Source organism: Cotesia glomerata, linkage group LG3 (assembly GCF_020080835.1).
Source record: "Cotesia glomerata isolate CgM1 linkage group LG3, MPM_Cglom_v2.3, whole genome shotgun sequence".
Taxonomy (NCBI): Eukaryota; Metazoa; Arthropoda; class Insecta; order Hymenoptera; family Braconidae; genus Cotesia; species Cotesia glomerata.
Genome location: NC_058160.1, coordinates 22,011,081 through 22,038,801, shown reverse-complemented (window position 1 = coordinate 22,038,801; position 27,721 = coordinate 22,011,081). Strand labels below are relative to the sequence as shown.

The window sequence follows — 27,721 nt, the reverse complement described above, 5'->3', positions numbered from 1 at the left end:
GATTAAATATTTGTACGACGTATAAATATCAACAGATTATAATAAATAAACAACAAAGATATAATAAAAATGAAAAAATATTAATGTATAAATTTAAAACAAAAAATAATGGAATTTACTTTCAGATCTGTCTCAATAATTTACCGAGCTGTATTATATACTATTGCTATATATTATATATATTTTAGAAATAAAAAAATATATGATAGAATAAATATTAATAATTATTAATTATAATAATCATATACTAATATAATTAAATAAAATTTCACTTATCCCTTGTACTTAAAACTATGAAGGAAAGAAATTTAGAGTATTATAAATACTTGTATTGAAGCGAACAATTGGAGACAATCATAAAGATTAATCTGGTTAATTGATACATAATAGTAATAATAAATAAATTAAAAGAAAAATAATAATTAAATAATTAAAAACATTTTCTGTGAACAATAGAGGGTCCAGATTCATCATACTCTTGTTTAGAAATCCACATCTGTTGGAATGTACTAAGACTGGCTAATATAGAGCCTCCAATCCATACCGAGTACTTCCTCTCCGGCGGAGCAATTATTTTTATTTTCATGGTTGACGGAGCAAGCGCTGTTATTTCTTTCTGCATTCTATCAGCGATACCCGGATACATTGTGGTACCACCAGAGAGAACGGAATTGGCGTAAAGATCCTTACGGATATCAACATCACACTTCATTATTGAGTTGTAAGTTGTTTCATGGATACCACAGGACTCCATTCCAAGGAAGCTGGGTTGAAACATTGCTTCAGGGCATCGGAAACGTTCATTACCGATTGTTATTACCTAGTTTAATTAAATTGCAATTAATTGTGATTCATCTAGCATGTAATAATAGCTATTATTCCATAAAATTTTAAATTATTAATCATAAATTATTAATTATAAATTATAAACACCTGTCCGTCTGGAAGCTCATAACTTTTTTCAAGCGCGCTGGATTCTGCGGCCGTTGCCATTTCCTGTTGGAAGTCTAGAGCAACGTAGCAAAGTTTCTCTTTTATATCACGTACAATTTCACGTTCAGCCGTCGTTGTAAATGAGTACCCACGCTCAGTAAGGATCTTCATCAAGTAGTCCGTGAGGTCTCGACCCGCGAGATCCAGACGTAGAATTGCATGCGGCAGCGCATATCCTGAAGTATTTATAAATAAGCAAAATTACTCAAATCATCATCGTCAATTTTTATTTAAAGCTTGCTCATAAAAGGACATCAAGCAGTGTAATAAACTTGTATTATATCCTTGTACTGAAAACTTGTTTCCATCTTAAGACACTGATTTAAAGGTCAAAACCCAACTTGGTAAAATCATCTTTTATTTTTTAGGCTCTATTTAGCTCTCATCAATTTATATCAACATTTATGTATAAATACTATTTAAAATAGAGCATGAGAATTAATTTAGCCTAATTTATCATCTATCTTTTCATTCATACAACTGAAAATAGAATAGTCGGTTTTAATGGAATGAAATACCAGATACATACCTTCATAAATGGGAACCGTGTGAGAAACTCCGTCGCCGCTGTCCAAAACAATACCCGTGGTTCTTCCAGAAGCATACAGTGATAGCACTGCTTGAATAGCGACGTACATTGCGGGTGAATTGAAAGTTTCAAACATAATCTGGGTCATTTTTTCTCTATTTGCTTTGGGATTCAATGGCGCTTCCGTCAAGAGGACCGGATGTTCTTCTGGTGCGATTCTCAGCTCATTGTAAAATGTGTGGTGCCAGATTTTCTCCATGTCATCCCAGTTTGTAACGATACCATGCTCGATCGGATACTTTACTGTCAGGACACCACGTTTGCTTTGGGCTTCATCTCCAACATAACTGTCTTTTTGGCCCATACCCACCATTATTCCCTACACCAAATAAATTTATTAGTTTTAGAAAATTTTAATTTTTTATCTTCAAAGTTACGTTTTTTTCAAACAAAAAAATTAAATATAAAATAAAATTTTCAAGAAATGTATACAAAAAATTTTTAAACTGATGTCTAATTTTTTATAAAAATTTACTTCATTTTTTTGAAAATAACATTTTATTAATTATAATAATTTATGACATTAAAGTTAGCAGTCACTTGATTATTTTTTAGTTTTTTTTTAACAAATAAATTTGTTCAAAAAAATTATTTTTGAAAAATTGCATTTTTAATTTTTTAAAATTTCTAGATGTCAATTTTTTTTCTTATTTTTTTTTTGCCATAGTTTATTTGTTAAAAAAATTCTTAAAATTATCAAATATCTGCTAAATAAATTTTCATTAATAATTTACCTGATATCTAGGTCTTCCAACGATGGACGGAAAAACAGCACGGGGTGCATCATCCCCCGCAAACCCGGCTTTACACATTCCGGATCCATTATCAACAACAAGAGCGGCCACATCATCGTCACACATTTTGGAATATTTTTAATAAATCACTTAACAACACAAACTTTTATTTATATTTTTGTTTTTTTAATTATTGATTAACTAGTTATTAATAAAAAAAAAAAAAAAAAAAACACAAATGAATCGCGAATAGTGTATGTCTTGTTTTAAAAAGCAATAATATGAGCCGTGAAGCTAACGCGCGGTTCTTTATATCAACTCCCCTCTTAATCAACGGTGTTTTTTTTATCTTAGCATATATGGACAAACGTTCGTACACACGTTGCTCTAAATAAACTTACAGCCTTTTATACAATTTCAATGCTAAGATATCATTAACGTTTTTTTGGAATTTTTTTGTATATTATATATAAATTTCTCCGATTATTATCTATTTCTTCTTCACAGTGATACAATAGACTCTTTTCACTCCTTACTTTTATGATAATGATGTTTGTCATTCGGCGAGTAAATGCGCTAATTACTTTTGATTGTTGTCACCAATTAATTATCAAACTAGCTGATACTTATTCAGAGACTGAATGAATCCATGGTAACCAGAGCATACCAAGTTTATATATATTTTATTTTAAATTTAATTCCTTTTCTTCTCTTCAGTAATCGCTTTGTCTTTTCCTTAATCAACTTGGGCGACTACATCACAAGAGAAATTACACCGCTAAAATTGAGTACACGGAAAATCATCATCATCATCATCATCATCATCATTATTATAAATATATACAGATTCAACAATCGACGATGAGAAAATCACGCAAACTTTTTGTTGAGCAAAAAATATTTGGAAATCTTATTGCTATTATAATTATGTCTATTATAAATTTATTATTATTGATATGTATCACTTTACCTTGCGTTAAATTATCCTTGACCTCAATTTAATATTTAACAGCGTTGTGGTGAATAACTATTACGATTTTGTACATAAATTGGAAGTAATGGCGGTAGAAAATTGATTGATAATTGAATTCTTTTTAAATAAATAAGATAACTAAATTAATTATTGGACGTGATAAATCCTTGCCATCCAAAAAGGACACAAGTGGTGAAGGCAAACTACTTGATACTCTTTAAGTTAATGTAATTTGCTCTTCAATTAGGTATTCTTTTATGACACATCCGTGTTTCGTATGTTTTTTCCTTACAAATTATAAAAAAAAACACACACACAAAACTGCAACACTAAATTACTCATTTGTTTTTTATCAACTGAAAATTAATTCATAAATTATGTTATTTAATTTAAATCATCGTGTCAATGCCAATTTCAATAGAAAAAAAAAAAACAAAAAAATTAAATGACCAATAAGACGGTAATTAGTTTCTGTCATAAAGTGTTAATTGGATTGAATGGAGCTAATTATGAGGTTTTAAAAAAAAAGCATTCGATTAATGACTGAAACGAGAATGAATGAAAATTATTATTTTTTGTTAGAGCTTTACACTTTTAGATAAAATTCAAGGCTGTTTAAATATTTCCTAGGCTTACAGGAGCGTCAACGGTGATTATCGTTCCATACGATGCTTATGACGCACATTGTAACATCATTATAACTGCCAGGTTGCATTCTTTAATTAACAGCTTGGTCAATAATAATAATTGGGCTGTAAAGTAGTAGCGTGTCTACTTTAGTTTCGTATATATTAAGTTTAATTTCTTATCTGTTGATTATTTTCTTCCTCATATTACACGCCGTCGATGACACTGATCCTCAATACTTAAATATAACTTCTTGATTATATATTTGAGCACTGAAAGTAAATAATTTAATCGATACAACTATAACAAATAATTAAAAATATAAATAGGGAGGTTTTATACAATACGCATGAGTTCTTAATTATAATAAAATAAATTTTTATTTATTTATCCCAAAGACCGATTTCTTTCATACGAGTTTGAAAATACTTTTCAAGCGCATTCGCACATCTGAAATATTCGGTGTCAGGACTGTTGTATAGCCTGCAGTTCGTAAATATTCTCGTCATATCAGCAATAAAAAGTCGCCTTGTCACGTAATATCGAGCTTTCAATCGCTCTGTCATTGTTTTGAGATCTGTAAAAAAAAAAAGTTAATTAATAAAATCAAAAAAATAAATAATGACATTTTATAAAGCTTAACATTAAAATAAAAAAAAACAAACTGATATCTTACCCATCGGATATTTTATGTGGTCATAGTAATCAGGAACATCATTTTTATCTACAGGCTTCAGGAATGGCCAAGCGGTGCTGTGATTTTTAACGCTGTTTAAAACACTCTTCAGCGCATTATAAAGCGAATCAGTAATATCAAGACAAGCTTCCATGGGCTCTGGACCCTGACTGCCTTTGGCGACACCCCTCGTTCTCGTTTGCGCGTAATTTTTCCACCCAGTCTCGCGAATTCCTGGAATAGATTCAACAGGAATGCCTCGAACGCCTTCCTTGAAGCATGACAACCCCGGATGAACCTTTTGAATTTCTTGCTGTCGCTGCTGAATCAATTTCTTTACAATTTCCTTCTGCTTTCTAATAACAGCCGTAAATTCAGTGTAAACTATTTTTGCATTGAGCTCGCAGTGCATCAAAGTCGCCCCCTCGTAGTCTTTTATGTACCCTTGGTACATAGTTCGAGGTAATTTAATGTCTTTGCTGAAGCCTTGTTTTTTGAAATAACCGATGGCGAACTCGTCAGCGAATGTCAAAAAATGTAAAATATTATTTTTTATATGATAATCTTTTAACATATTCATCAAATGTGTCCCGTAACCTTTAACTTGTTCTTGACTCGTAACAGCGCAGAAAACAATTTCGGTGAACCCTTGAGTTGCAAACATCCGAAAGCAGATACCACCGATCGGTCTACCATCTTTAATTAACGCTAGAGTTTTATGTTTCGGATCAAAAACTAACTGCGAGATGTATTCTTTGGGCATCCGAGGTAATTGATGACTGAAAACATTGTGAAGACCTATCAACCAGAGCATGGTCTGCTTAGACACTGGCTGACTCAAACTGTTGCCAATGACATGAAACTCTATTATTTTTTTTGCTTCTTCCAGCTTGGCAGTCTCGTCTCTTGGTACATTTGGCGGGAAAACGGCATCGGGACCACACATATAGTTTGGATCATTAATCGTGTCCAAAACAACAGCGACAGTCTCCTCAGGCAAGTCCTCAAAGGCTTCTTCAGTTCGTTTCTTCTTGCTCTCAGATCTACCTTCAGTATGAGGTCGCTTTTCTCCGGCTCGCTTAACTCCTGGACTGATATTTATCGTCGTGTAATTATCTTTATCATTGGGAGTAAGTGTTACCTTCTCAAATTCACCCGTACGACGTCCAGCGTTGGTTTTTGCGTCGAGTGATAAATGGAGATGATAAGGCGGTACTTGCTTGAACTCAGGATCCCAAATAGGTGAAGTGTTTGAGAAAATTTCACCCTCGAGCATTGATAAGAACTTTGGAAAATGGGTCAATACAAGAACTCGCTTGTCAGGTGACATTTTGTCTCGCTCGCTGTGACATTTGTCCATAAGTTGTCTACAAACAGATTTAAATACCGCTTGTAACATTGTTTTTCCGAATACCAACGTAGTGTCATAATGCGGCAGCGAATCACAAAATGCTGGAACATGACAATAAACGAGCCACCGCGTGTAATTTATTTTGTAAGGCGTCGGGTCTTCCAAGTTAGCAGATATTCTTCTAGCGCTTGGTGTCTCAAAGTTCCAATGGTTCAGACAGTGAAGAAACATTTTAGCCAAGTCGTACATCGCTTGCCAATCATGCTGCGGCAAATGGCTAAATTTATATAAAACAAAATTACTAATCGCTTTTGCGATACTCGGTCTTTCAAAAGGCGGTTGTCCGAGAGGTGCTTCAACGGCTGGTTTAGTCATTGCTAATATGTTTTTTCTTAATAATTTAAATAAATAATAATAAACTTTCTTAGTATCTGGATCTTCTTCGCGATGCATACCCATGAATATGTTATCGACGTCCACAACCATCCCTAGTAATCTGTTAATCTCTTCATCTGACTGTTTTGGTAAATGACTAATATGATTGTCTAGAGTATGATTGCAACATCGACATGGATCACTGAAATTGGGAACCTGCTGCTGGGCCTGCTGCTGAGGTTGTCCGTCTTTCTGAGGCGACTTTACCAGTGGCAGGCTGTTTTTCCAGCCGTTACATTTACACTCTTCTACTTGACACGCGCTGTAATTCGCCAATTTAATCAACTTCTTACTTTGGGGCCAGTTGAATACGTGTTGCTTTCGTTGCTGAATACGCTGGAGGTTGTTTGAACGGCTGACTTGGTCTGGAGGACGTGGGGAGTTGACGTTAGAAGTAGCTGTACTTGTGTTTTGGCTTGTGCTGCTGACTGACTGGCCAGCTTCTTCCGTAGGCACTGCAGCCGTTACTCTGTTAACTTCTTCCGATGACATGTTTCAATAAGTTGAAACGCGATTAAATAAATCTAGAATATGCAAACCTTTTGTCATTATTTTGTGTCAATGTGAGTAATATAATGTTTATAAAATTGTGACTTTACCTGTACATACCAGGTGTTTAACCTCAATTGATCTTTAAATTATTTATTTACGGGGAGTAAACTTCAATATTTATAATGATTGTTTCTAAGTATGGATTTGTTAAAAGTAGTCAATATTGATAATAAATAATTGATACACTTCAATGAAAGATTTATTGAGAAATTTTTGTTAGACTCCAACACAGATATCTTTTTGCCAGTGTTTACGGTTGACAATGAGCTCATGCTCGTGTTCGAGATTTTGTAATAATAATAATAATAATGATTTGGCAATGAAGTTTAAAACCAGAGCCGCTAGATGGCAGCATAAGTATCTTTTTTGCGCTAGTAAATTTATATTTAAATACATTTATAAAATGAAATAAATTTGTATTTAAAATAAAAATTGTGATTGTAATTTCGTTTTTCGAACAGAAACGTCTAAATAGTACAAAATTTATTATGAAAATAAAATATCCTTGGACTATTATGAAAATTAATTTAGCAAATATTTGATAATTTTAAGAATTTTTTTAAACAAATAAATTATGGCAAGGAAAGTAGAAAAAAAATTTACTTATGGAAATTTAAAAAAATAAAAAATACTATTTTTTAAAAATAATTTTTTGGAAAAAATTTTTGTTAAAAAAAAATTAAAAAATGGTTAAGTGGCACAATCTAAATAAGTCAAAATCTTAGTGTCCAATTTGGATGATGATAAATTTAGCAAATATTTAATAATTTTTTAATTTTTTGAACAAATAAATTATAGCAAAAAAAAATATAAAAAAAATTGACATATAGAAATTTAAAAAAATTTTAAATGTAATTTTTTGGAACAAATTTTTTTGTTAAAAAAAATTAAAAAATTCTCTAGTGACTGCTAACTTTAATGTCATCCAATTTGGTGTGGAATGCACCATGTGTTTTTTTAATTTTTCCGCCTAAATGGCAGCCATTTTTATTTAACTTGTTTCGGAGTGGGAGAAGTTTCAAAGAGGGATTATTGTGATTGTGATTGATTGAAAAGCATGCGTGAGAGACATTAATTTTACAAAGATCTGTGTGTTATAAATAAATTTTTATTATAAATAAAATTGTGACTAAGAAACTTTTTTACAAAACAAAGTATGTATTTAAAAAAAAATTTTAACATATTTTTATTTTGATTTTCCGACTCTAAAATCATTTCCACGTGTGTTGAAACATAACCTAAAAATTAAAAGTTTATTTACTTATTAAAATATTTTATTTTAATTTTTAGATGACGTTAGAAGACTTCCCCAGAGGCGGTAAAAAGCCGTTGTCTAGCAGTTCATCAAATTCTGTAAGTATTTTTTTTTTTTATTTAATAAAATACTCAATGTATGTTTTATTAATTTTTCTAATGATCTATAAATCTATTTCAGTTTCTGGGCAATAAAAGAAAACGATCTGCTAAGTTTAACCAGAGTAAAAAAATCAAAGATGCACAAAAAGGTGAGCAAGATTTTGGACCCTCCAGTGCAGAATGTCTGACATACCCAACCATAGTTGAAGGAATGGTTATTCTGGGCCGCGTTTATACGGCTACAGAGTACGATATAACTGTATCATTGCCAGGGCGGTTGAGTGGACAGGTTTTAGCAACTGATGTCAGTGAGGCTTACACAAGTCTGTTGGAAAAAGTTATCGAAATTACCGATAATCAACTCACCGAGTACAAACCTCTGAATGAAGTTTACAAGAACGGTGATTATGTTATATGTTTTGTCAAAAGTATCAATCCAGATGAGAAAAATGCTGTGAAATTGTCATTGGAACCAGGGCTTATCAATCAAAGTCTTCATCCTGAAAGTTTAAAAAGCGGATGTAAGATTGCTTGTTCCATAAGCAGTGTCGAAGACCATGGGTACGTTATTGATACTGGAATTAAAACTCTCCGAGGATTTTTGGCTAATAAAGATGTTGCTGAAAATGTTAAATATCGTAAGTTTATTATTTTTTATTACCATTATTTTACAATTAAATTAAATATAAGAGGAACTAGGATCAAATGAACATCAATACATCAACAGTGTTGGACCACGCAACGTTTCGCTATAATTCATAGCTTCGTTAGGCTCTGTACAACATAAAATATATATAATTATTATAAGGCTTACATTAAATACATACAATCTTAGATGAAAACCATACCTCCAATACACGTTTTCGTATCTTGTCAAAAACACTCCAGTCTTGCATACATACATATTCAGTCATGTTGTGCATGTTACGCTATACAACATACTCATACTTGTTTTAAATTACTTGACTTAATCCTTTTATATTATAAAATTATTTATCAAAAAATTAGGATAACAGAAGTCACTCGAGCGAAACGTTGCGTGGTCCAAATATTGTAGATGATTGATGTTAATTTAATCCTAGTTCCTCTTATATTTAATTTAATTTGAAGTATTGGATTTTAAACTAATTAATTATTATTTTACAAGTTATTTATTTATTTAATTAAATATTTAATGTTTCAGATCATGGTCAGCAAATATTTTGCTCTATAAAAAAAGTTAAAACGGATGAGAATATAATCACACTAAATCTTACCACAAAATCTAAACGTATAACTTCATCAGTTAGTGTCGATGGTCTTCAATTAGATTCACTTGTTCCTGGATCCCGTATTGATTTAACTGTGAAGAAAATTTTACGTAACGGTCTTCGAGTTTCATTCAACGAAAACAATAATGGTTATATAAATCAACTGTATCTGAACGAGCCACTCTCATCTTATGAACCTGACACTGAAATTACCGCGACTCTTTTGTATGTAATTCCTACAGTTAAGTTTGCGTATTTCACAGAATTTTTATTTGAAAAAGAAAAGCAGCCAATTCAAGTTGGAGAAATAATTAACAAAGCGTCTGTTTTGTATCGAGATGCTAAAGGAATTATTTTTAAATTAAAAGAAGGAGTGAAAGGTTTCGTGTCTTTCAAACGAACTGAGGTAGACTTTGAAAATATAAATGCTAAATTTCCGCCTGAGTCTATTCACAAATGTCGGGTTTTGTCTTATGATCTTTCTGACAGACTTTATATTTGTACAATGCAAAAAAATTTGTTAAAAGCGAATAGTTGTATCGCAGATACAGTTGAACCAGGAGAGATATTAACTGTTGAAATAGTCAGGTTCAATAAAAATGGGTTCATTTTTGTTAAATCTGGCAACACATTTGGAGATGTTGCTCCAATGCACATCGCCGATGCGGGAATTGACTCGAAGAAAAAACAACAGCTATTGAAAGTTGGCGCAAGGGTGTCAGCGAGAGTTTTAGGCAGGAATAAACAAGGCAACGGCTGGATGTTGACTCTAAAAAAATCATTAGTCGAAAGCAAACGCCCTATTCTGTCGAATGTCGAAGATGCAAGTGTTGGTTCTATATATCAAGGAACTATTTTTTCTGTTAGAAAAGAGGGATTATTGATATCATTTTTCGGTGAGGTTAAAGGATTTCTACCAAGTCCATTTTTGAACAAAACTACTGGTGGTACTTTAAATTACAGTGTTGGACAAGTTATTCTTGTTAAGATAGAGAAAGTCAACGAAGGCGGTAAATTGATCCTCAATCTTGCTCACAACAAATCCAATCAGAAGGAAGAAATAAAATTGAACATTGGTGAAGAAGTCACTGGAGTTGTCGTTGAATCATCGTCTGAAGGGATTTATTTGAGGATAAGCAAAGGTAACAAGGGTGATAGTGTCACAGGATTCTTACCAGCTGGTCATATTGCGCCATGTAAAGAATTAGGAGCCCATTTGGCGGCAAAGTATGTTCCAGGAGATTCATTGACAGCACTTGTATTCTCTACATCTCCTAAATTTTTGCTTTCACGAACTTATGTTCCTCAGAAAGAGCTTACAAAAATGGAAAATCTAAAAAAAGATAATTATATTCCTTGCTCAATCACAGACATCAGCTCAAAAGGTGTAAAAGTCGTTCTACCTATTGAAGGATTTGATGAGTACGGTTTTATTCCTTACAATAAAATATCAGACATTGAAAGCTTATCAGTACATCAATTACTGTTTGGAAAAGTAACTTTCATCAACAAAAAAGAAAAAAAAATTCATCTTACAGCAGCTTTGCACGAAGTTTGGGCTGACGCTGTCAAACAAGACACTGATATGGTAGCTGCTGTCGATGTCTTGACTTTGTATCTTAGTAAATTAAAAGAAATGGCAACGCATGAGAATTTCACTAATAAATCAATCTCAGCAATGAATTTGGGGCAGCATATAAAGGGAGTGGTTGAAAAAGTAACAGAACATGGACTTGTTCTGAAGTTGGAAAATGATGTTGCCGCAACTGTTCGCTCGTGTCACATTGAAAAGCCACACAAAGAAGGTGATCAAGTTGAAGCAACCGTTTTGTGGATCAATTATATTCATGAATTGGTTGAAGTTACGCTTTTGCCGAAGCTGAATAATTCAATTAGGAATCAAGTCAATAAACTACCCGACGATTCACTTAACGTACAGTTGAAAGGTGAAATAGTCTTGGTAACTAATTGGTTTGCTCTAGTTTTGTTGAAGGGTCAAGGAAAGGGTACTTTAGTTTCATTACCTACTCGTCGGCACGCTAATGACATGAAACCTGATCTTTCGTCGTATTCAGTTGGTAAAAAAATAAGATGCTATGTTATACTTAACCGCGGTGAGGCTGAATTAACTCCTGTTGCTGTTGTTAAATCGTCGTTTGAGTCACGGAAACATATGATTGAATTGCAGAATAGCAAAGATTTGAAGAGGAAAAAACCAAGTTACATTCATGGTGAGCATTTATTTTCAAAGAGACCAAAACTTTTGACGAAAACCATAAACTGTGACGAAATTAAAGATAAAGTTAAAGTCAAGAGTGAAGAAGAGTCTGATGATGAAGTCAATGAAGTCCAACTGGTAAAAGAAAAGAAAAATAATGATCAGGCTAAGAAAAACAAAAAAGAAAAGGTTAAACAACTTGAAGTTAAAAATAAAAAAATAAGTCCTCAAGTTGAAGCTAAAAACAAAAAAATAAGTCCCCAAGTTGAAGGAGAAAATAAAATTGCAGATAATCTCAGTATACCAGAGTGTGGATTTAACTGGGATGGAACATTAAATCAAGTAAAGATTGAAGAGTCATCGAGTAGCAGTGAAGAAGAGGACGATAACGAGCCGAAAAAGAAGAAGAAAAAATTGACTGCAGCGGAAAGGCATGAATTGGAGCGGCAAAAAGAACGTGAAATACGTCAACGAGAAGAAGCATTAGCCAGCAATCAAATGCCGAACTCTCCAGATCAATTTGATCGTTTAGTACTAGCAAGTCCTGACAGTTCAGTAATTTGGCTTCAGTACATGGCTTATCATCTCCAAGCTACTGAGATTGACAAGGCCCGAGCAGTCGCAAAACGCGCTCTCAAAACGATAAACTTGCGGGAAGAACACGAAAAATTAAACGTTTGGCAAGGTTGGTTGAACTTAGAGTCAAGATTCGGAACACCTGACACTCTTGACAGCGTCTTCCATGAAGCATTAAAACTTAATGACGCTAAGAAAATTTATCTTCACATGGTTATTGCTCATACTGACGCTGGAAGACATTTGAAATTGGAAGAAGTCGTTAAAGTAGTCACTGGCAAATTTAAACAAGATCCAGAAGTTTGGACAGAGTGCGGTGGTGCTTATCTTAAAGCAGGATTGAAGGAAAAATCAAGATTCCTTATGCAACGAGCGCTTCAGTCCTTACAACCCAAAGAACGTAAGTATTTTATTTGCTATTATTATATTTCAATTTACAATCATTTTTATAAATTTGTTTTGTCATTTCAGATGTAAATTTGATAATGAAATTCGCTCAAATGGAGAACAGATTTGGCGATGCAGAAAGAGCCGAGACATTATTTGAGAAACTTTTGACCTCATATGCAAACAAAGTAATTGTTTGGACGTGTTACGTGGACATGTTGGTTAAATCTGAAAAGTTTGACGCAGCAAGGTATGATTCGACATAAAACTTTTAATTAAATTTATTTATGCCTTAATTATTTGTTATTGATAATATTACTACATATTTATATTTACTTAATTGTAGGAAAGTTTTGGAGAAGGCCGTACTCCAATCTCTTCCTCCCAAGAAAATGAAGACGTTGTTTGAAAAATACGTCAGCTTTGAAGAGAAATACGGTACCCCAGCAGGTGTAGAACATGCTACTAAATTAGCAAAGGAATACTTAGATAAAATCATAAAAGGATAAACATATTATTATGTTAATTATTGTAAAATAAATATTTTTTTTTAATATTTAATTAAATAATTGTAAAAAAAATTTAAATAATCCCGCTGATTTTAGCGCAAGCGTAATGATTATTTTGACAAAATGGCCGCGAGTTTGCGCTAGAGAATTCTCAAAGTTCCGCGGTCGGTCAAGGTAGTTTATATGTTTTTTTCTTGTCATTATCATTATTATTTAATTTTATTACTTCCACACATAACATATGCGAGTACGTGGTTGTGATTTAAGCAGTGTAGTATTGGAGGATCACGAAAAGCGTGATAATCAGCGAAAAAATCAGTAACCTTGTGGAATAGTTGTAATAGTCGCCATATTGTTTGTACGCACGTTGCTGGCTGACTATCGTCAGTATATAGTAAAGTTATCTTTATTGTGTCGTGTCGCAACGTAACGAAAAAGAACGACAAGACGAGGGAGCGCCGTGGAGAAAGGTAAATATTTCTTGAGTGAGGGTTCGAGAATTTATTTTTATATATTTACTACATATATAGTAAACTGATAGTCACCATTGCTGTCCAAGTGCTCTACACTTATATGTGTGGGTACTTTTAGTTTTTAATTGTATCTGTAGTTTTATTTAATAAATCAATCAACTTGATAATTAATACGATCATTTTTCAGGATCAGATATCATCCATTTTTGTGAAGTTAGTTCTCGAAAAATTATATTTTCTATAAATTTAATCCCAGTGTAGTTCGCGTGTGAATAAGACAGGAAGAGCAAAACGAGAAGGTTCTCAAGGCATCTTGTTACATTTATATATATATATATATATATATATATATATATATATATGGAGAAAGATCGAGAGAAAAAAGAGTGAGTGAGTGAGAGGGAGAGAGTTGTATTTAGTTTTCGTATGTATGAGTTTCATGAGTCAACTTAAAATTTACGTGTTGGAAAAAAAAATCGATATTTTATCGATCTGAGTTTAGTTCTACCAGAGAATAAGTAGGTGATACATGTGTACTGCATCACATTAGAACTTCCTTCTGGTTTTCATTAAAAAACATAAAACGCATTTGTAGGTACTTATATGTCTATACATTGAAACAAACGAAAAAGGAAAAAACTATATATATTACAGTATGTATATATTACAGTATGTATTATAAAACTCGGTAATGTGACGTCACTGCTAAGGGCTTTGGAATGTACTGCTGATAATTGAAGCGATTAGTTAATCTGATTTGTGGATTGAGTTTAATTGATGTGTAAGAATTTTTAAAATTCATTAGCTAATGTGACGTGGAAGATATCGGATGTCGTCTGTGCGTGAGTGAGTAAATTAGAAAGTACGTGTGTGGATTGAAGAGAGAAAAAAAAAAGAAAACTAAAGTTAACGTTCGTCGTCGTCTTCTTCGTGGATTATAAGTTCCGTGAGTATTTTCATCTCACATGAGACTTATCACGCGCTTTCATTGACGTGGGCGTATAGGTTATAGTCACAGCCAGATTTCAGTAGTTAATCATCTTTCTATGAAATTGTACCTAACTAATGTTTTTTTTTTTTTTTTTTCCAAATCATTAACATTAAAATGAGGATTAATTTCGTGAGTAATGTATATAACATCACCTGTCTTGAGCTTATCTGCGTGGGATAATCATAAATCTCTCGCGTGCGTCAAAAGGGTTAAGTTTTAATCTCACATATAAATTTAAGATGGTTATATATGTGTATATTATTTATGTCGTAATTTGATTATTTTAATTTAATTTAGTATGTACTTAATGTAATTATTGTCTTTTATTAGATGGTTAGAAAAAGATAAACAATCACAGTTAAATGAAAATGAGCACAAAAAAGTCAATTTCCGAGTTCTAATGACGAGTAATTGTAGCCAAGAAAAAGCCAGAAAGCATTTGGAGTTTAAGACAACAAAAATAAATTTAAATGGATGGTGAACATTCATTGCATTTATCATCATCATCATCATCGTCGTCGTCATACTTATGAGAATCTCATCAAGTGCATTTCAAAGTTTTCTTTTACTCTTAACCGTGAGATTCCGTCAGACTGAGACACACTGACATTCTATTCAATTATACATTCTACACTGTACTCTTACTTTTTTTCTGCTTACCCAGTTTACTTACACTGGCACAACACCCACGTGTATGTACGCGGTATCGATTAGTTTTAATCCTCCAGGGGAGTCTGCCGAAAGAGGACAGCTTTATAAAGCACTTTATAATGATACAAAAAGAAAAAAAAATGTATTTATTTGACATTCAAACGAAGACCATTATAATTAATCCAATTAAACACTCGAACCTCCGAGTAATAATTTATTATAATAGAAATAGAATTAAATTTAGTTACGAATAACGATAATGGACTAGCGAACCACAGGAAACTGTTAAAATAACGTTGCATAAAAGTTTAATCTCATCAAGTCATCATAGTATCATCTATTCACCAACGAGAATTAGACTTACCCTCGATGATGTAACTCTCGCGTGTGTCTGTCGATTTAATTTGTTATATATAATAGTATTAGAGAGTTGAATAACGTCTTTGGCATTCGATCATACTCTCTACCTCAACTTTAATCTTATTTTCATCTCAATATAATATTAATTATACATCTAGTAAATTATAAACAAGTATTTACTTAAAAAATACTCAAAAATTTCATATTTCGTTACAATTGACAGCTTCGGCTTATTTAATGTTATTATTTGTTGTTAATTTATTAAAATGTGTACTATAAATTACCAATGAATAATAATTACAATAAACCTAAATAATATTTTCTTGACTGCGTATTATCGTGTCTTATAAATAGGTATGGGGTGTATTTTGTTGATGTATGATAAATATACATGCCGCTAGTGGTGATGATGATGACGATGAAGAGAAGAGTGTATTGAGGGATTTGGAAAGTCGCCACCAACTGAAGAAAAGTCTTGTTGTATACCAGCAAATGTGTTCAGGCATTTATGTATACGTACATACATATTTGCCACATTTAAATGCATCTTCTATCTAAATTCACTGTTCCGTAGCATAGTATGTAAAAGTTGATTTAAATTTGTATATCTTATTTCTCATGCACTTGAATACCACAAATTTAACGTCGCAAAACTCAAAATCTCTGAACTTACGTGATAATACTTTTTATTTTATAGGTATTGGTAAATGATTAGCATTTTATCAAGTGCGTATGTGTAATATATAATATATCTATATAGATCTTAACAATAAGTTGTTTATTTGTTTGATTCGTTAAAGGAACTCGTTTGACCTTCACAATGGCCTTTTGGGGACTATCATGTTACAAATGAGTGTTATTCTAAATGATTAAATGTTTCTTAACATATTTTAGCATCATTAAATAATAACAATAAGAGACTTGATAATGTATTAATGAATGAATGAATGAATAACAATACTAAATATATATACGACAATATCATTTTTATAAATATACATATTGATTGTTACAATAATACATTACGTCAAGACACGTCCTTGTAAGTCTTGTCTTCTCTTCAAATACAATATCATATTTCAATTAAAAGATAATTACTTAAATAGATTATCCGCTTTAGGGAATTTTTTTTATATTAATTTTTTGTATTTACGTTTTACCGCACAAATAATATTCTTATACATTATTGCATGTGCTATGTGTAGATCGCAGAACAACAGAAAGAAAAAAAAATATACAGTGTGTATGTTTACTGTAGTGGTGCTATTTTTAAAAATAATTCCAGTCAGAGGTGTTAACTAGGTCAACTACCAACGGAATTTATACATAACGATCGCGACTAATGTATGATAGTTTTAAATTCGCTAATATAACCAGTTTAGGAACTTTTAATCAACGCATAAGACTATTATGGCATCTATTCAAGCGAATTAATTTTTTAAAGGCCTTGTTATACATCCTTGCGATGAATCACATAATCTCTGACTGTAGAATGACTTTTTTCTTATAATAGATAATAATAGTTGTTTGATTTATCTCTAAAATAAAATTTAAATTTATTAACAAATATCTTATTATTTCAGAGACTGAAAGTGGAAGGCAGCGTGTAGGAAATTACACGTGTTACGAGTGCAATGTCAATCCATCGCGGCGGACCTCCAGGTGCCGTCGCAGTAACATACAATTCAATGGCGCCATTATCACCAACGCGAAGGTACAGTAGCAGTAGTACCGGAACAACGACCTCCAGCGGAACAACAACCACTAAATTTAATAGTTGTAGATCATCAAAGGCACTTGAACACATGAGTTACAGTGCGGCAGCAACATCTACCACTTGTTTATCTGGGGCTAGAAAAAATTATTATTCCCCTGCAAGGTTTGTTGTGTCAATAAATAATAACACAACACAAAAAAAACAGCAACAACAATAAAATTAACAATAATAATATTAATAATTATTGTTTAGACATTTAAATAATATTTTATAACAAATAACGCTGTCAGTAGGTGACAGGATCTTTGTAATAACTTATATTTATGACACATTAATTTGTCTTACTGTAGGCATATCCGGGTTGTTGTTAATGCGGTTATTCAAGCTTTGTTTCAACGTTGTATACCATGAACAAGGGTGACGAGGTTTCTTCCCCGGGGGGTAATTGCCACGATGAGGAGCTAAAAGAGAGGAAGTGGTGGTGATGGTGGGGGTGGTAATAGTACTAGTACTAGCTGCGGCGGTGGTGGCGAATTTGTGGAGGTGGTTGTCGTAAAATAGAGAATAGAATGAGAAAAGCAGACGCATGCGTTTTAAACTGAGGAACAATACATTGACAAAAGCTCAAACGTGTTTTCTTTTGTTCTGCAGGTATAACAAAGATCCAATTAGAAGCCTTTACTGAGTTCACGCCTAAATTGTATAGGGTCACTGTTGTTTTCTCAATAGTGGATATAATATATATTCTTCTCATAGTACTGGTACTCATACTGGTTTCTGGTATTATTCTGGTGGTAATAGTAGTATTAGTAGTTTAGTAGATGCTTTTACTAAAGGACGTATAATATAATATAATCCAAGAGGTCTAGGTCACACTTTCTTTAGGTATGTGCGTTTGACACGGTCAATCATATTGAATTTATAGAAACAAGTTCAACGGGATTTTGGGGTGATCCTTGGTCGAGATACAAGACCGCGAACCTGTTCAACGAGTATCAACACAACAGTATTAGCCGATTAGCGACCGACTGTCTGGTATAAACCCTCGTGTCGTATCGTTATTTCAGCAGTCCTGGTCTAAACCCAGCTACATACTGCTTTTTATTTGCTCTTGTCTTGGTTGTACTGATGCTCTACTTTTATCGAATATCTACATAACATATATGTACAGCCAAATGTTTCAGATCAGGGGTCGCTAAAGTTCTCTTTCTATATGTGTATAATGTTGAATTTCGGATTGTAGTTACAGAAGAATATATGGCGAGGCTTTCGCCTACCTCCGAAGAGGACCACCATAATATAGGATTACAAACTCTTCGGATTGTAGTTACAATGGAGAACGGAAGGAAGAATGAGATAAAAAGAGCTGAAGAAAAGGAGAGTTTATAAGAGAGCAGAGAGCAGGGGTCACGACCGCGCCACTCGTGACTCCCAAAATGATGACGATTTAGCATCTGCTGGATTTTTTCCCTAGGGGGTACTTTCAACCCCTCAGGAGAAGTCTACGAGGGAAGAATAATGATCGTGTCAAAGGACACCCGAGTACCGTGGCACGAATTGTTTACAGTACTTGTCTTTTTTCTTCCTCCCTCCACCTTCGGCGATAGCCTCTCCATTTCACTTAAAAACAAGTCGATGCTAATATTAGTCCAGACAAAAATAAACTTGATACCAGAGATAATATAACATAACTATAACTTTGATTATTTTTTATAATAGTTTATTGTCATTTTTTTATCTATAAACTATTTATCTTCTTTGTTCTTGTAGTTTATTTCATTTTACTTTGTTATATAATTTATAGGGAAGAAATATTATGTTAAATTTATTTTTTCACATATTATCGAATAAATATTACTCAGCATTTTTTTTTTGTAAGACATTCGTTTTAAAACTTTTATTTTTCGAGTTATACCGATAGCTTGCTGAATCTGTGATTTTATTGCTAAAATATTTTCTACGCCACTGTAATATTTATTTTTTGTTCGATAATATACAATGAAGATTGTAGGAGGTGATTGATTGTGTCTGTACAATGTAGTGGGTGGCATTTTAACATTTTCAATGTATTATCAGTATACATGTGAAAGTGAATTTACTGAAGTATAAAAAAAGAAGACGAAAAAAAAAAATTCTTTTGTGTAGACTAAAATCTTGGTGATAGGTTAAACGATCAAAACAAGTATTAAGATAATACTTGAAACGTCGTTTAGGATTATGGGTATGCATATAATAATAGATAGAGAGATATAAAAAGCGATTGAATAATAATCGTTAGGCAAATTACTGACGTTGCATTATAATCAGCTTCTGTACATAACGGTTAGATAGCGGAAAGTTTAGTTTTATAATACAGATGATAAGAGCTAACTGCAGAAATAATATGATATACTATAATATAATACAATACGAATAAAATTAAATGCAAGAGTCATTGAAATAGCATAAGCCAAAAAAATAATAAGCCCTTGGCTTAAAGCCCACCTTAGCAAGCAAATTTTCAACATATACCTAAACTTGTCCCGCATTCTAACATTAAAATCTTTTTACAGGTCAGTCTCGTCGTACAGTGAAGGCGGATCGGTCTCGTCGACAGCCAGCAAGTTGCCGCCAAAGTTTTCATCAACATCAACGTCTTCAGCATCCACAACAACCTCATCGGTTTCGTCTTCAAACAATCGTGATCGTTACAACAATTTATCAGCGTCGAATAATTTAACCGATAGTGAATTTCGGTCAAAATACTCACCTGACAACTACGTACCGTCGATATACCGAAGCAACGGGAGCAACAGTAGCCTCAGTAGCAACAGCAGTACGTTAAATGGTCACTGCAAGTCATTTCCAACATCCTCATCAACGAGTGGCCTAGCAGAGCTTCACGGTGGCGATGAACGGGACTCAATTGGTTACCGTGAGCATCGTGACCGTTCATACTCAAACGAAACAACAAATTCACTAGTCGGTGGGGACAAGTGGGCTGTCAATAATCGACACACTAAAAGAAGAAATAATCCAACAAACACCCTGTTGACCGGGCATGATCAAATTGACAGCGCTGCGGCGCCAACCGAGGTAACGCACCATCAGACATCATCATCATCATCATCTTTGGAACAAGATCACGATAGCAATATTATTCCGGATATCGCGAGAAATAATATCCTTCACCACGGGAATAACGTCAATAATAAAACGGCTATTGCTGTTGTTGACAATGACAACAACAACGCCAACAATAACAATGACCATGACCGTCAACAACAATACAGTGACGATCAGCATCATCGTATTATTAACAATCACAATGACCGCGACTATGACGATAATTATTTAAACCATCACGGTCATCCGACATTGGCTGGCTATACGCAAAGATCATATTCTTCAGTAACAGCAGCAACAACACCTGCTGTTACTACGACAACGACAACAATAACAACTACAAACACTGCTACAATTCTTTTACTCTCGTCATCTCCTTCCTCGTCATCCCTATCATCATCCACTACCTCCCATCAATTAACAAGCCCTGTAGACTCTCCTGCTTCCGAATCGTACAATTCCACGACAACTACACCGTTAACTACGCCAATAGCTTCAATAGCTAGTGTTACCGATAATTATACTTTTTACAATACTTTGTCGTCGACGTCAGCCACGTCTGGTGATGGTGGTGGTAGTGCTGCACCCGCTGATAATAGAGCTTGCTCGTGGACTAAAAAAATACCGCCCACTAATCCCGATAACAGTACGGAGCTGGTGACTAACAATAATGATCAGGAAAATTCAAATTCCCGTAACAATCCTGTTTTAAAAGAACCGACTACCGGAGCAGTCTCCACTGTTGGAGATACTTTGTTAGAGAGCTTGCATTCTTCTATACTTAGTACGCATTTTTATAGTCTTGAAAGTAGTAATTCATCAACAAATCGGATGTCTAATGATAATAATGATTATCAACAACAGCAACGCCTAACAAGTAAGAGAGATGTCACAAATAACTCTGATGATGGGTTCGATGAAATACGCTTGGAATCAAATGAATATACTGATGATTTTCCATTAGATAATAATAAATATTTAGAAAACGTTAAGACAAATAGTATAATTGAAAAACCTCAAGATAATAATCCAACCAGACCAGCGTACAGTCAAGTCGCCAGTGGCTTTTGTAAAGTACCAGTAGATCTTAATACCAAGGTGACATCCAGACCTCTAGGTACTCATAACGATGATTCTGGGAAAGCATCCAACTCAAAAGCACCCTTTGACTGGCAAAAGGAGGAAACTCTCGCTGATGGCGCACGGTTTAATCCATCATCCTCCTCAGCAGGGAGCAGCAATTTGAATCCACCAGTTGGTGTTCATCAGGGCGTTTCTCGTGGAATCAACGACCAGATTGTGAGTAGTTAACAACGTATCGACTTGTTCGCGTTCAACGGAATGTCGATGAACCGGGACAACGAGTTGACTTGACCTCGGCCGACTTTCATCTCTTATTCTTATTATTTATTATTATTAATTACTTTTATTTTTTTTTACATTAGTTTCTTGTCTCTCTCAGTTTATTTGGTTCTTTATATTTATATTACTCTTTTTTTATTTAGTTCGTCCTCTCAATAACCACGTGCTGCAGACAATACACGACTGCAACGAGACGTATGATACATACTCTCGTGTTCTACTTCCTCCCGCGCGCCAATTACTGATTTTGGCAACTTGAGTTGCGCTTGAGCAATCCCAGGGTGAGGTACTATCGGGTACTCGGTTTGAATAATCGTCCAACTACAACCAAGACTTGACAACAATCTAGAGCTTTTTTCTTCATTATTATTATTGTTGTTGTTAGTTATTATTATTACTATTATTGTCATCAGTGTGTGAAGAAACTGAAAAAAAAAGAGCACGAGTACTAAGAAAAATAATTATTATGATTGCGGCTGTTGGTGCTGCTACATCGTACTTGGTCAGTGGCACGTGGATTATTGAGAGTTTGCTAATTATTATTATTATTACTATTAATTTTATTTTGTGTGTCAAAAATAATAATAATAATAATAATAATGGAAGTGGTTTATTTAGCAATAATATATTTTATTTTTTTAATAACAATAATAGTTAAACTCGTTAACGGTACATCGACAATTAGTTATTATTGATAATCATCTAAATATTCTTAGACGGCACTACTCGTGTACTACCAATATCGACGTCTCATTGTCAATAATTGTGAGTATCTGCCATTAAGTGAATTAAAAAAAAAATTTAAGAGATAAAATAATTTTTAAAAAATATTTAATGAAATTAAATTATATATATTTATCTTTAACGAGTAACAATCTCAAAAGCTAGTCGCGTTTCGAAATCACTCTAGTCTCCTCGTCGTCACCAGCAACCACGACGACGAAGAAGACTAACTCCGTTCGCTCTAGTGCCACCCATCGGGTTTCGTTATTAATAGAATCCGACAACCGCTCTCCCTGGTTCCCAAACAAGTGTAACTACACCGGTTACAAAAGTTACATGTGCGATATACATATTTTTATTTTTATTATTCTTATTCTTATTATAATTATTAATTATATTGCGATAGTTAAATTTTTACGCAATCTAAAAATAATTGATTATATATAGATTAAAAAATAAAATTACCAAAACTAGCAGGTAGTTTTATTTAGATTTTTGTAAAGTAGTTTTATAAGTTTAGAAATATTAAAAATCTAGCACTTTGCCGTGTAACGATTGTTAAACCGGGACACAACACAATAAAGTATACAAATTAAAATAACGCGTATTATTTAAATGTAAACTGGCTCTCGTTCAAGTAATAAACTGGTGTCTTTGGTCCATTTGGACTTTAGCGGTTCTTGGAATTATATTTGCTTTTTTCATCGGACTTACGACACCCTTAAAGACTAAAAAGCCTCATGTCCCTGCTCTATATCGCTCGAGACTCACTTGTTCATTAGTCTCTCACGTCGTTCGTGAAAGGCCAATAGTAGCTCGGGTCAAGGTGAGTACTTTACGTGATGCTTCAAATTTGTCCTTAAAAATTTATTGAACAAAAAAAATAAACCTTTTTATTTTATTTTTTTATTATTAATATTAATTTGTTTTTAGTTTTTATTAATACTCTTTTGTTGTTAAATAATTTATTTCGTTGTTGTATTAATTTTTTTTTTAATTAAGTGTTGAGGCTTGTTTGTGACTTTTAACATTTGCCGACTAATAATTAGCTAAATACCGAAAACGAAATTACGGAAAAAAATACGATAATGTTTACTTTTTTTTTTTTTCTAAAATTTTTTTTTTACTCACCGGAAAAAACTGACCAACAACTCGCAAATCACAATTCATTTATACTCACTCATACAAAAGACTCGTACGGATTCACGTGTAACAGGAAATTACGCCATAAAGTTGTGCCAAATTTAATTATTGTCGATATATTGCAGGAGGAGAGTTCGAGCTCAAGGCCACCAAGGAGTAGTCGAATACCTACACGACGAGACGAGAATTATGGCCTCAATGGATTGAGAAATATTGGAAATACAGTAAGTTCAAAATTTATTGTTACGATCAGTACATTAATTAAATCAATAAAATAATAATAATTATTATTATACCTACTCTGATGATGATTTAAATTAATTAAATAAAATATTATCCACAGTGTTTTATGAATAGCGTGATCCAATGTCTCAGCAACACGAAGCCATTACTTGAGTACCTGTTAAATGAACAGTACTTGAATGATATTAATCAAACGACATCCAGCATGAAAGGTGCCTTGATAAAAGCTTTCGCTCAAGTTATTAATGAACTTTGGGAGAGCAGTGGTGATCACGTAGTTAATACTTCATCATTAAAAAATCAAATCCAAAGATTTGCTCCAAGATTCATGGGTTACGCCCAACAGGATGCTCAAGAGTTCCTTAGATATCTGTTGGAAGGATTACACGAAGATGTCAACAGAGTTGCTGTTAAACCTCAACCTATTCTTACAGACATACCTGATCACTTTACGTGAGTATTGTATTGTCAATTTACTAAATCAATAAAATAAAAAAAAAAATATTTTATTTTTATTAACAGAGATAGCCAAAAAGCGACAGAAAGTTGGAAAAGATACCTACGTAGCGAAGACAGTACTATCGTCGATGCGTTTGTAGGACAACTTCGTTCATCTCTGCAGTGTACGTCCTGCGATCACATTTCAGTTACCCTAGATCCATTTTGGGATTTAAGTTTGCCAATACCTACACGAAGTGGTACAGTTAAACTTAATCAGTGTCTCGAGCACTTTACAAAGACAGAGATAATGGATGGTGATGAAAAACCCACGTGTTCCAAGTGCCAGATGAGAAGAAAGTGTACTAAACGATTTAGCATTCAAAAGTTTCCCAAAATCTTAGTAATTCGTATCCTTTTTATTGATTATTATTTTTACTATTATTATTTTGCTATAATATTAATTTTTTTTTTTTAATTTAATTAATAATAATAAAAATTGTTTTCCTTAATGAAAATAATCTAATAGATTTGAAACGATTTTCACCAACGGAAAGATTCCGTTCGAAATTGAGCGTCCTGGTTGATTTTCCACTGACGGGGTTGGATCTCAGTGCCTTTGCCGCAACTGGCGTTCAAGGATGTACGTACAATCTTTACGGAGTAGCTAATCACTCGGGTACGCCGTACTCGGGTCATTACACAGCCTACTGTAAGCATCCTTACTCCGGTGAATGGCACGAGTACAACGACAGTAGAGTGTCATCAGTGTCAGCTAGCTCAGTAATTTCCAGTGAGGCGTACGTTCTCTTCTACGAGCAGCAGTCACAGTCACAGCAGCAACAGCAGCCTCTTAGTCATCATTTGTAACCACACGCCACACTTGTTAGTGTACAGTACCATCTTGCCTCGTGAGGATTTTATATAAATAAAAATGTAATACCTCAAGTCCAGTGTGTGACAAATTGACTCGACGCCTTGTTAGTCGGCGAGTGCAGCAACAACTAAATAATAATATAAAAGCAGCTCGACATCCGGAAGAAAATTAATATCTAACACTAAGTGTCGGTGTAATGATAGAAAAAAAAGATTTAAAAAGTATATATATAATGCGTTAATGATGTCGGTTTTAGGTATGATATTTATTAGCCAAAATAGGCGGGCAGCTGCATTTCTTTTTGATATATATTATTCATTTTGTTGCTTGCTTTTTATATTAATTTCTTCATTTATTAATTGACTGTCTTTAATTACTTATAATATGACTACTATATGGTTTTACTAAAATGAAAGTTTGACTATTTATACTAGACTTTAAAAATTATACATTTTTTCTTCTAGATTTCAATTTATTTATTTTTTAAAATTACTTGTTTATACTATACATATATATACAAATATATTTCTCTCACAATCATTGTCTATTTAAAATATAAAATTTTAATAAATTTATGAAAATTACGTGTATAAAAATAACCCTTACGACTTAATAGTAGGAACAAATTGTAAAAAATGTATCCCCATTTAACGTCATGTAGGACAAATTGTAAAAAAAAAAAAAAAAAAAAAAATAAAAAAAAAAGTTTATAAGTAAATTTCACGTAAGCTTCGTATTTTTGAAACAAAAGTTTAATTATATGTTCCGGATGTCTAGTTACTTTTTAAAATTAGAAGAAATAAATAAATAAAATAATAATATTTATCTTTCTCACTTGAAATCCAATAAGTAAATCCCAAAAATAAATAGAATTAAAAGATTAAGATCAACAATAACAAGAACAAATCACCTGTTAAATCTACGGTTATATATTTACTTTTGTAAAATATTTTTGTTTTATTTCCAAGCAGTCAAGAGTTATTTATTTAATTTATGGAAAGAGAAAGAGAATATAAATAAACTATTGATATTCGATATTATCGAATATAATATTAAATATATATATATATATATATATATATATATATATATATATATATATATATATATATATATATATATATATATATTACTATTATTATTGTCAACATTATTATTTTTAATTATTATTACTATTACTATTATTATTATTATCATAATTATTAAATATGCATGACAAAATACCAATAAAAGTAACAGACATTAATTAGTTAAATCTGTCCAATAAAATGATACACCAATAATAATAATTTATATCGTATCTTTTTTTTTCTTCATAGACAAAATAATGAAAATCTTATCAGTTCGAGGACGTTTACGCGGTACTAAATCAAATAATTTTTTAATCAATCAATTTTTTTCACGTATTAAAAATATTATGAAGAATATAATTTGAGGTAAATTATAGTTGGACTTTAACTTTATCTTTGAATAAATTCAGCAATATTAATTTTACTAACTACATTAAATTTGCAAATTTCAAGTAATATTTTTAATATTTGTTGTAGTATAGTTTTCTAATTATATTTTCATAAAGTTTAAACACAAAAAGTTGATCGATAAAAAGCTATCGTTTGCCTACCAGAGTGTATATAAAAAATTATACCACTAATCCCCGATAATTTTATCAAACGAATAAACCTACTGTAAAATTTTTAAAGATCACCATATAACTTTAGTCAACATTATGATACTGATTTTTAGGATATTTTTTAACAATCAAATTTTTAGATGAAAATAATAAAAAATCCATATCTATAAATTTTTATAAACTACAAATTCAATTTTTTTTTTCACAATATTATTTTTTAAATAAAACCAAAAATTGGACGTACGTTTGTTGATTTTTGTATCATGTCAACATTAGACAGTTATCATAAATATGACTAAAAAATTTTAATTTACAAATCTTTAAATTTTTTTTATTTCTTCCCCCCAAGCGGCACAAATTTTTTTTTGTTAATGTTTTGTTGAATTTACGTTGACGATTATTAATTTTTTAATTTCTTGTTGAGTGGAATCTATCAAAAAGTCAAAATTTTTTTTTGTGACGCTTGGGCCTTCTCTATAATTTACAAATTTCTAATGTCTGCTTTATAAACGTCTATAATTAAATAAAAAACTATTATCGGAAAAACAAAAAATAGGCTCGTGAATTGGCTAATACTTGAGACAAGTACATATTTGAATAGTGCAGCCTAAAAACGAGAGCCAGTGTAGGCGAGACAGAGATAAAGGTGTATGCGCGAGTCGCCAGAGCTTTACAATCCTCATCCTCCTCATCTTGATCTAACAGCGACGGTGGTGGTGGCGGCGGTCGTCGTCGTCAAGTCCCGGGTCAATTCGCAAACCGAGTCTCGCCGTTAGTAGTCC

At 32.6% G+C, this 27,721-nt stretch overlaps 4 protein-coding genes across 10 annotated transcripts; 2 read left to right on the top strand and 2 right to left on the bottom strand.

Moving 5' to 3' along the window:
• Nucleotides 1-270: 270 nt before the first annotated feature.
• LOC123262077 (actin, clone 403-like) lies at nucleotides 271-3,624 on the bottom strand. The gene is made up of 5 exons (XM_044724088.1): nucleotides 3,287-3,624; nucleotides 2,317-3,094; nucleotides 1,523-1,901; nucleotides 934-1,169; nucleotides 271-820 (listed from the first exon to the last, which is right to left on the bottom strand). The coding sequence occupies exons 2-5, from the start codon at nucleotides 2,440-2,442 to the stop codon at nucleotides 431-433; spliced, it is 1,131 nt and encodes a 376-aa protein (XP_044580023.1). The 5' UTR covers nucleotides 2,443-3,094; nucleotides 3,287-3,624; the 3' UTR covers nucleotides 271-430.
• Nucleotides 3,625-4,273: 649 nt separating this feature from the next.
• Nucleotides 4,274-7,216, bottom strand: LOC123262075 (histone acetyltransferase KAT2A). 2 transcript variants are annotated; one of them, XM_044724084.1, is made up of 3 exons: nucleotides 6,978-7,216; nucleotides 4,593-6,902; nucleotides 4,274-4,493 (listed from the first exon to the last, which is right to left on the bottom strand). In XM_044724084.1, exons 2-3 carry the CDS (start codon nucleotides 6,868-6,870, stop codon nucleotides 4,300-4,302), a joined length of 2,472 nt encoding a protein of 823 aa, XP_044580019.1. In that variant the 5' UTR covers nucleotides 6,871-6,902; nucleotides 6,978-7,216; the 3' UTR covers nucleotides 4,274-4,299. The 2 variants fall into 2 exon arrangements, with proteins under 2 accessions (XP_044580019.1, XP_044580021.1); XM_044724086.1 differs by having other exon boundaries at nucleotides 6,988-7,216.
• A 722-nt stretch (nucleotides 7,217-7,938) lies between these two features.
• Nucleotides 7,939-13,652, top strand: LOC123262008 (protein RRP5 homolog). The gene is made up of 6 exons (XM_044723972.1): nucleotides 7,939-8,084; nucleotides 8,221-8,283; nucleotides 8,366-8,924; nucleotides 9,470-12,730; nucleotides 12,802-12,967; nucleotides 13,064-13,652. The coding sequence occupies exons 2-6, from the start codon at nucleotides 8,221-8,223 to the stop codon at nucleotides 13,224-13,226; spliced, it is 4,212 nt and encodes a 1,403-aa protein (XP_044579907.1). The 5' UTR covers nucleotides 7,939-8,084; the 3' UTR covers nucleotides 13,227-13,652.
• On the top strand, nucleotides 13,470-26,030 carry LOC123262009 (probable serine/threonine-protein kinase DDB_G0282963). 6 transcript variants are annotated; one of them, XM_044723976.1, is made up of 8 exons: nucleotides 13,472-13,696; nucleotides 13,757-13,803; nucleotides 17,285-17,580; nucleotides 19,971-21,822; nucleotides 23,877-23,975; nucleotides 24,095-24,447; nucleotides 24,517-24,842; nucleotides 24,962-26,030. In XM_044723976.1, the coding sequence occupies exons 3-8, from the start codon at nucleotides 17,336-17,338 to the stop codon at nucleotides 25,300-25,302; spliced, it is 3,216 nt and encodes a 1,071-aa protein (XP_044579911.1). In that variant the 5' UTR covers nucleotides 13,472-13,696; nucleotides 13,757-13,803; nucleotides 17,285-17,335; the 3' UTR covers nucleotides 25,303-26,030. The 6 variants fall into 6 exon arrangements, with proteins under 6 accessions (XP_044579913.1, XP_044579911.1, XP_044579910.1 ...); XM_044723975.1 differs by having other exon boundaries at nucleotides 13,757-13,807; XM_044723978.1 differs by lacking the exon at nucleotides 13,757-13,803 and having other exon boundaries at nucleotides 13,470-13,696; nucleotides 17,285-17,415.
• Nucleotides 26,031-27,721: the final 1,691 nt, after the last annotated feature.

Bases quoted from the DNA above. Each gene is read 5' to 3' on its own strand.
- LOC123262077 (XM_044724088.1), bottom strand. From the start codon at position 2,442: ATGTGTGACGATGATGTGGCCGCTCTTGTTGTTGATAATGGATCCGGA. The intron at 1,902-2,316 runs GTAAATTATTAA...TATTTGGTGTAG, and splicing joins TTGGAAGACCTAGATATCAG to GGAATAATGGTGGGTATGGG. The intron at 1,170-1,522 runs GTATGTATCTGG...TAAATACTTCAG, and splicing joins CACGGTTCCCATTTATGAAG to GATATGCGCTGCCGCATGCA.
- LOC123262075 (XM_044724084.1), bottom strand. From the start codon at position 6,870: ATGTCATCGGAAGAAGTTAACAGAGTAACGGCTGCAGTGCCTACGGAA. The intron at 4,494-4,592 runs GTAAGATATCAG...TTTTTTTTACAG, and splicing joins CCACATAAAATATCCGATGG to ATCTCAAAACAATGACAGAG.
- LOC123262008 (XM_044723972.1), top strand. From the start codon at position 8,221: ATGACGTTAGAAGACTTCCCCAGAGGCGGTAAAAAGCCGTTGTCTAGC. The intron at 12,731-12,801 runs GTAAGTATTTTA...TTGTCATTTCAG, and splicing joins GTCCTTACAACCCAAAGAAC to ATGTAAATTTGATAATGAAA. The intron at 12,968-13,063 runs GTATGATTCGAC...ACTTAATTGTAG, and splicing joins GAAAAGTTTGACGCAGCAAG to GAAAGTTTTGGAGAAGGCCG.
- LOC123262009 (XM_044723973.1), top strand. From the start codon at position 17,336: ATGTCAATCCATCGCGGCGGACCTCCAGGTGCCGTCGCAGTAACATAC. The intron at 17,581-19,970 runs GTTTGTTGTGTC...ATCTTTTTACAG, and splicing joins AATTATTATTCCCCTGCAAG to GTCAGTCTCGTCGTACAGTG. The intron at 21,823-23,876 runs GTGAGTAGTTAA...GATATATTGCAG, and splicing joins GTGGAATCAACGACCAGATT to GAGGAGAGTTCGAGCTCAAG.